The sequence below is a fragment of the Festucalex cinctus genome, chromosome 12 (assembly GCF_051991245.1).
Source record: "Festucalex cinctus isolate MCC-2025b chromosome 12, RoL_Fcin_1.0, whole genome shotgun sequence".
In the NCBI taxonomy this organism is placed as follows: domain Eukaryota; kingdom Metazoa; phylum Chordata; class Actinopteri; order Syngnathiformes; family Syngnathidae; genus Festucalex; species Festucalex cinctus.
Genome location: NC_135422.1, coordinates 2873766 through 2882800, shown reverse-complemented (window position 1 = coordinate 2882800; position 9035 = coordinate 2873766). Strand labels below are relative to the sequence as shown.

General features: G+C 36.1%; 1 protein-coding gene across 1 annotated transcript in view; it reads left to right on the top strand.

Moving 5' to 3' along the window:
• Window positions 1–3465, top strand: part of LOC144031785 (uncharacterized) — a 5376-nt gene extending 1911 nt beyond the window's left edge. The window contains exon 4 of the mRNA XM_077539209.1: window positions 2799–3465. Coding sequence (XP_077395335.1) covers window positions 2799–3026 — 228 coding nt within the window. The 3' untranslated portion in view covers window positions 3027–3465. The remainder of the gene's footprint in view (window positions 1–2798) is intronic.
• The last annotated feature ends 5570 nt before the right edge of the window (window positions 3466–9035 follow it).

Below are 9035 nucleotides of genomic sequence, written 5' to 3'. Positions count from 1 at the left end.
TCTATGTTATTGATTATTGCCTATAGCTTCCCAGTTTATGCGTTGTTTTAATTTATTCAATTCTGGTCACTATTTTTTTATTTGTATTTATTTATTTGTAATATGGTGACTAGATGAAAAAAAAAAGAAGCAATATCCAAATCGAGTGGCGAGTTCGAATTATACTTTTGTTTTTATTACTGTGCGTGCTTTGCGTGGTTTCAGTCATTTGAATGCATAATCTGAATACAGAATTAAAAAATAAATAAATAACCATGTCATAAAGTTGAAGTAATTTGTATTTGTGTTTAACTAGGCCTATTTATGAGTTTCGACAATCCACTCCTCGTGCAAATGCAATCTATTTCATTTAAGGCTATTAAACAATCTTTCAGAATAAATATGCAATTATGAAACTGCACGGAACGGTTTCGCTTGCCACTTTTAATAATAATAATAATAATAATAATAATAATAATAATAATAATAATAATAATAATAATAATAATAATAATAATAACATCAAGTAACCCCTCATTCACTACACCCCCTCCTCAAAATATTAATAACTTCATTTTAAAAGAATGTTGATGCGCTAAAAGGAATATGACAACGAAAGGAAAATTTGCGAAAAAAAAAAACTTTCTTTTCTCAAAACCACTAAATGTGTTTTTTAATACGGAAAATTGAAGCCGCGCGAAGGTCACAAACAGTTTACTAAAACATTGCAACATCGAATTAAAAGCATTGTAATAAATTGTGCATAAATGTTATATTTTGCAGCGCTGAGTGGTGTCAAAATTATTTGATCATACTAATTATTTCATTAAACGGCTCCCTTTCTTTAAAAAAAAAAAAAAAGAAAGAAAGAAAGAAAGAAAGAAAACGTTTTGTTTTGTTTGCAGACGTGTAGAAAAGTTTTGCGATATTCCCCCAAAAATTATTAAGTCTTATTTCATTTTCGTTTATTGCGTGAGGATATTATTAGCGTACAAGTAAGGACGAAATTAGATGTTAGCTGAACAAACTTGAGGTCAACACCTGACACCAGCAAGGTGCAATGACACCCCCACCGCCACCTTTCAACCCCCCCTCCACTCCTCAGTAAATAGTGGTGTCGGTTTAAAGTGTCATCCAAGGATTCGCTTCCTCGAGTGTACTTTGTCTTTAAATATTCTTTAAGTTGTGTTTTTGTGTATGCGATTAAAATATTTTTTTTTCTTTTATATCGATATATGCATGGTTGACGTGCTTTATCCGTTCCAACACTGACTCCATAAATGACGTTTGCGCCAGAATTATTTATTTTTTTAAATTTGACTCCAAATCAATTAAACAACATTGACTATCAAAACACAACCTAAAAACTATTATTTAGGGATGATCGATACCACTTTTTTTCAGGCCGGTACCGATACTCAGACCCTCAGTACTCACCGATACCGATACCAACTGCCGATACCAGTAGTACATTTTGACAAATAAAAAAATAAAAACACAAAAAAATATTTTTAAACAAATATTTCCTTAATTTTGACAAAAAAAAACAGCACAGTCACTCTTCAATAGTCTTAACTAGGGGTGTTAAAAAAATTGATTCAGCAATATATCACGATTCTACAGCACGCAATTCAATTATCGATTTTTTTAATATCCATTTTTGATGGAAAAATATTCAACAAAATGTCTAACTTTCATACCTTAAGCATGGAAGAATGTTATATAAATGGAACATTAAGCCTTAATATTTTTATTTAAATGCTGTTCAAACATGAAAAATGTTACAACCTGTTTGGTAAATACAGTGGCTCAGTTATAAAACTGAAGTTTCAGATCAATAAACAATACATTTTCATACAAATTTACTGAATGCTATTTTCTAAATTTGAGTTAAAAAAAAATCGCAACAATCGACTCGTAAATTCTTATCGGGATTAATGGGTATCGAATCGAATCGTGACCTATGAATCGTGATACGGATCGAATCGTCAGGTACTAGGCAATTTACACCCCTAGTCTTAACGCTCAAAATAAAACACAAAAATGCTCTTTTAAGTTTAAGATTCACAATTTTGAAGTATTTCCAAACCGGTGAAGTTTTGGTGGGAAAACTGCTGCAAGCTAGCGCCACTTACAGGCAAGGAGGACTCACTTCACGTCTTCCCCCTCTGCCATCGCTCGCTTGTACTCGTCTGCGTCACGAGTACTCGAGTACTTGACAAAAGGCTGGTATCGGCCCGATACTTACTCTCCCATCCCTACTATTATTGCTCATATGCGATTTTAACTCTTTGGCCGCCAAAAACGTCATATGACGTTTAGTATAAACCTAGGGTATGCCGCCAAAAACATCAATTGACGTTAACTATGTTTTATTGTTGGGGTAGTGTTTTATAGAAGTTTAGGTGTTTGTAGAATCACTCATGAAAAAAAAAAAGCGTCAAATTCACTAGAGTGCATGAAATAACATCATTTAACAAAAAGCTTGATTTCTCCGTATTTTGGAATAGAGAATTTGGGTGAAACGAAGCTGTTTTCTATTGTTGATTACTGAAAATCTGAATAAGGTAGAAACAAACTTTTTTTTTTTCAGATGAAAGATGAGAGTTCAATCTTTCATTTGGTAGAATCCGCGTTTCCATAGTCCTAACACAACTTTTTCTGTGGAGCTTGAAAGATCGGTAAAATTCTGTAAATCAGCTGGCACTATGGGGTGACCTTTTCCGAAAATGGCTGGCAGTCAAAGAGTTAACCTACTCAACCAATGAGCTATAAATACCCATCGATGCTAACCAAATAAGCCCCCTCCTCTTTTACAGCACACTTTGACCCGAGGTGGTCTAATATCTGCTGTCGTTGTGCGCCTGGTGGTGGTGAGCTGTAGTGCTAAAATGGAGGCTGGAAGAAGACAGCAAGCTGACTTCTTTTATAGGCCCGAGAGCAACTGCGGGCATTTCAACACGCCTAATGAGAGCGTGCAGCGAGCGGTGCCATGTGACACATGCCAGCTTTTAGCAGGCCGGCTAATTGCTTGTGACCTTCAATAAACACTTCGCATGTGTCTCATGTGTCCCCATATAAAGTCTAATTGTGACATTAAGGCAGATGGATTAAGTCAAGTCAAGTCCAATTTATTTATATAGCCCAGCTCTGTTTCGGTTTAGTGACATGTTTACTGTTATTAATAAAGAGAATGGGGTTTACCTGAACATAGCTTACTGTAAACTGCTATCTAGAAAGTATTTCCTGGTCATGCCATGACACATTTTTTAGTCTAGATTTCGTTTCCTCTTACGGCATGAAAATTAACTCAAGGACAGTTTCCTCTGTTTTACGCTTAACTCATTCACTCGCCGCCATTTTCACATTTCGCAATCCCGTTCGCTCCCGGCTGTTTTACTGGATTTTGACTGATTTTGCAAGGCCCACAGAATATTGTGTTCTGTTGCTATAAAAGCATGGAACCTATCAAAAGAAAAATTAAAGTCTCTTCTTTCATCAGGAAAAAAAAGTATGTTTCAATATGTTTCCGTTTTGCAGCAATTAGCATTAGAAGAGAGCTAAGTTTCATCAGTTTTCACAAATCTATTTAAAATTGTAAGTAATTGAGCTTTTTTTCTACATGGCCCTGGTTGATCTCCTTTGCTCTGCTGCCACCTGCTGGCCGTTTTTGTAATAACTACCATTTCTGCAACCGTTCTTTACAGTTGAGAGGCTGCATCAAAGCCTTGTGCATGCTCTAGCATAAAAAACAAAACAAAATAACGTATAAATATGTCTTTGGGACACTTAGAACATTAAAAAAAACGTATTTATACGTTATTGGGAGCAAATGAGTTAACTTTACGCTCGGCCCACCGAATCCTGCTTGATCCCTCTCACTCACTTCATCCAATGTTTGAGTGGCTTCCATCAGGCCGCAGGCTGAGATGCCCACGCTGCAGAACACAGCGGAGGAGGACAACTTTTGTCCCCAGAGCAGTAAATCTCTTGAACAGTGACCCCAAATTTGCCCAAATTGCGACAGACTGACTGACGGAACGCATGTAAGCACTTTAGTGTGAAGCACAGAGCACTTTCTCTTGTTTTTATTGTTAGTTAGCTGGAATGGTTTTTAGCTATGGGATTTATTATGTATGTTTTTTTTATGTATTGGTTTAATGCCTGATTTTTTTTTTTTAACTCTTTGACCGCCAAAAACGTTTCATAACGATCAGTAAAATCATGACGTATGTTGCCATAAACGTTAAATAACGTCCATAATTTTTTACAATTTTTATTCTCAGTGCAACGTCTAAGCGCAAGCGCTGCCTGGTCAACGGGTTGTGGAATCTAAAACACTCTAAACTATGGCCAGCAGATGGAAGCGTTATATCTATTTTCGTCAATGATCAAAGCCACTGTCATATCAAAGTTTTTCTTTGATAACGTGTGGCTGTAATGCCTGATTTTTTTTTTTTAACTCTTTGACCGCCAAAAACGTTTCATAACGATCAGTAAAATCCCGATGTTTATTGCCATAAACGTTAAATAACGTTTTTATTCTCAGTGCAACGTCTAAGCGCAAGCGCTGCCTGGTCAACGGGTTGTGGAATCTAAAACACTCTAAACTACGGCCAGCAGATGGAAGCATTGTATCTACGTATGCCATTGAATTGCCCCTCGGGGACAAATAAAGTGTTTTTGAATTGAATTGAATTGAATTCAGCCTTCAGTTGCTCTCTCTTATAGAAGGTTACTTGTGTTGCATAACGTGCCACTTAAGCGCTATAGAGACAAATCTGGCTCTGATCTAAGTGAAAATGTGCTGCTAAAATGCTAATAGCTAACATTTATTCTGCTTTTTCTGATGGCCGTCAAGAGTTAAAGTGATGTTGTGAACTTGCACTGCCAAAGTGCAGGAAGAACAGGTGTGGTTTCCCCATTTGTTTTCAGATGCGTTATCCTGAACAGATAAAGGAGAACTTGCACTACCTTCCAATCAGGTTAGGGCAGTAATTGTCACAGTGGTCCAGAACGCTGAATGTGTTTGTTCAACGAAAACAAAGATAAGGAGCCAGAAGAGTGAAAAACTTCATGAGAATTCATTGTCAAATTCTGTTATGTTTTAGTCTAAAGCTACTAATTAATCTTCTTGTAGGCCTACTTGTAAAACTTTCAATGCACTACTACAGGGGTGTGCAAACTTTTTCATTTGAGGGCCACATAGAGAAAATCCGAAGGACTCAAGGGCCACATAATGTTATGAAGAGAAATTGTGTTTAGTCCTAAAAATTGTACAAATAATTGATTTGTCATTTTGCATATATACACTATATAAACCAATTTATTTGTAATATGGCAGTAGGGTTATTATAGTTTTGGAATTCTTCATTTTAATTAGTTTTGATTAGTTTTCAGGGTGGTTCTGTTCGTTTTTATTAGTTTAGCTCTTTAAAAAAATGCTTAATTTTTGTTTAGTTTGCTAGTTTCAGTATTAGTATTTGTTTTTTTTTATGTGTATTACTTGTTCGCAATATTTAAAAAATACTATGGGAGCAACGTCATCTGAAGGTGCTTTTCTATTGGCTGCTGCTAGATGACATCACTTCTATGACATACTTTCAAACGTCATTATTCCGATTTATAGCAAAATGAATCTACAAAAAAAAAAAATCACATTTAAAATCATCCCCAAAGGCTCATGCATTAAATTAATGACCAAAGACTAAAACGAAGGACATGTTTGCTATTATTATTATAGTTAGTTTTAGTTAGTTTTGTAAACATAAAATGTAGTTTCACTTTTCATTTTTAAAAAACATTTTTATTTTATTTCGGTAACAATATTGTTTTTTTGTATTGTTTTTTTATTTCAGTTTTTTCATTTGTTTTAGTTAACTAAAATAACCTTTAATGGAACCTGTTTTTTCGATACCCCCCCTTCTTACTTTGACCATCTCCAAACATTTTTATTTTGTTTACTTTATTTGAATGGAGTCAAATGCCATTTTTAGCATATCTCGCGGGCCACTAAAACATGGATGGTGGGCCGCAAATGGCCCCCGGGCCGTCGTTTGGACACCACTGCACTACTACATTTAATATTATGAGCGCATATAAGTGCTTCTGATTAGAGAGTTAGAGTTAGTTGGATCAAGATTTTTTTTTAATTTTTTTTTTCAGCTCAAGCCTTTTGTCCAAACATGGCAAATGAAAAACTCCCAAAATTACAGTTAACAATCCATCATCTCATATTCTCAGCAGAATTTAATTGGATGGTACAAAATATTAAGGTCTACACATTGGAATATTTTTTGTTCCCCACATTGACAAAAAAAAAAAAATCTGACTACAATCTCATGAGAATTCTCGTGTTGTTACTGCCGTCATCATATCTTTTTTTTTTTGTTTTTTTTTTTTGTTTTCCCAGTTTGTGGCGGCCATTCACACAAAGCGAAGTCAAAATCTTGCAATAGTCACATGCACATTTGAATCCGTCCACAGTTGGCTGTTTGCTAGCTTGTGCAGCTTCGCTGCGCTGGTCTGTTATCAATTAGCGGAGCAACCTAATTACTTTGGGAGCGCTTCAGACTTCATCTCCAGCTGCCGCTGATTCATGCTTGTTCTGCTTGGATGTCAGCCACAAAGTGTGGGTCACACATGGTTGTCGACACAAGCCTTGTACACAATCTTCATTTCACGTCTGCTCTGATGTTTAACATTAACTTCTGACTTTCAGTTCAGTGCCTCTCGTTCTCATTTCGGCACCGATGTTGTCCTTCAACGTGAAACCTTACTCCGCTTTTACTCTCGATGCAGCATTGACACATCTAACACATCTCGCCTTCACTTGAGAAGGGAATTGCTGCAAGTTTAGTGTACTGCTTTGCCTTTAACTCATTTGCTCCCAATGACGTATTTATACGTTTTTTTGTTTTGTTTTGTTTTTGTTTTTTTTGCTAAAGCATACAGAAGGCTTTGATGCCGCCTCGGAACTGAAGAGAATGCTTGAAGCAATGGTAGATATTACAAAACCGGCCAGCAGTTGGCAGCAGAGTATAAGAGATCACAGGCCATGTTGCAAAATGCTCTTTTCCCTACTCTTTTCACCAGGAATGTGAATAATGATGAAACTTAGATTTTAATGCTAATTGCTGCAAAATAGAAACAGATATATACTTTTTTTTTCCTGACTCTAATCTTTCTTTTGTTTTTTTGTTTTTTATAGCAATAGAACACAGTAGTCTGTGGGCCTTGCAAAATCTGTCAAAATTTAGTAAAACAGCCGGGAGCGAAGGGGGTTGGGAGTGAATGAGTTAAGTGTAAGAATGCTGGATCTATTATGGAGAAGTCTGGAAAGAGCGATTCAAGGCCTTCTATCGGAGGCAGTGTGATATTGTTTTCCGCCAAACCAGAAATCAAGGCCTTGGACAAGCCTTCTTTGTGTCAGGAATCGGGGCATTGTATTTGCTCTGACAGCTGCTCCTTTTAAGATTAATAGCCTTATGAAAACCGTGTGTCTTCTTCCCAAAACTAGGCTCTGTATCATTCAGTGAGACCTCCTCACAGAAGAAAAATTAATGTCACAACACGGGAGAACTGCGTGCGTGTGTAGATCTCAAGGATCGGCTGCCAATATCGTTGATGTTTTTCGTCGAAACGGAATGAACTCAATCCTGTTCTCTGACAGTCAGGTTGAGACGTTCTACTTTCAGAGGTCACGCATAATTCATCTGTGTTGATCTTGAAATCGGCGTCAGTGGAGGTCAACCACGAATCAAACAGATGTGGGCATTCCAGCAATGCTGATGGAAGCTCCGTCAGTGACAAACGCGTTTTGATTGAACGATTGACAGGAAACTTCAAAATCGACGCGCGTGGTTTTTCGTTCGTCGATGTAGGCCTAATCGTCAATCACCAGGTCAGTAATGACTGGCAGACTCCCGTTACATATATTTATTGGTACAACCGTTCGCCACACTGCAGCATTTCTGCCATCGAGACAGAATATAGTGGGAAAAAAAACAGGAAAAAAATCAAGAAGAAGAAGAAGAAGAAGAAGATGAAGAAAAAAGAAGATGAAGAACAAAGAAGAAAGAGAAGAAGAAGAAGAAGAAGAAGAAGAAGAAGAAGAAGAAGAAGAAGAAGAGGAAGAAGAAAACGATGAAGAAAAGAAGAAGAAGAAGAAGAAGATGAAGAAAAAAAGAAGATGAAGAACAAAGAAGAAAGAGAAGAAGAAGAAGAAGAAGAAGAAGAAGAAGAAGAAGAAGAAGAAGAAGAGAAGTAAAAGAATAAGAAGATGAAGAAAAAAGAAGAAGAAAAAATAAGAAGAAAAAATAAGAAAGAGAAGAAGAAGAAGAAGATGAAGAAGAAGAAGAAGAAGAGGAAGAGGAAGAGGAAGAAGAAAACGATGAAGAAAAGAAGAAGAAGAAGAAGAAGATGAAGAAAAAAGAAGATGAAGAACAAAGAAGAAAGAGAAGAAGAAGAAGAAGAAGAAGAAGAAGAAGAAGAAGAGGAAGAAGAAAACGATGAAGAAAAGAAGAAGAAGAAGAAGAGGAAGAAGAAAACGATGAAGAAAAGAAGAAGAAGAAGAAGAAGATGAAGAAAAAAGAAGATGAAGAAAAAAGAAGAAAGAGAAGAAGAAGAAGAAGAAGAAGAAGAAGAAGAAGAAGAAGAAGAGGAAGAAGAAAACGATGAAGAAAAGAAGAAGAAGAAGAAGATGAAGAAAAAAGATGAAGAAAAAAGAAGATGAAGAACAAAGAAGAAAGAGAAGAAGAAGAAGAAGAAGAAGAAGAGGAAGAAGAAAACGATGAAGAAAAGAAGAAGAAGAAGAAGAAGAAGATGAAGAAAAAAGAAGATGAAGAAAGAGAAGAAGAAGAAGAAGAAGAAGAGGAAGAAGAAAACGATGAAGAAAAGAAGAAGAAGAAGAAGAAGAAGATGAAGAAAAAAGAAGATGAAGAAAGAGAAGAAGAAGAAGAAGAAGAAGAAGAAGAAGAAGAAGAAGAAGAAGATGAAGAAAAAAGAAGATGAAGAACAAAGAAGAAAGAGAAGAAGAAGAAGAAGAAGAAGAAGAG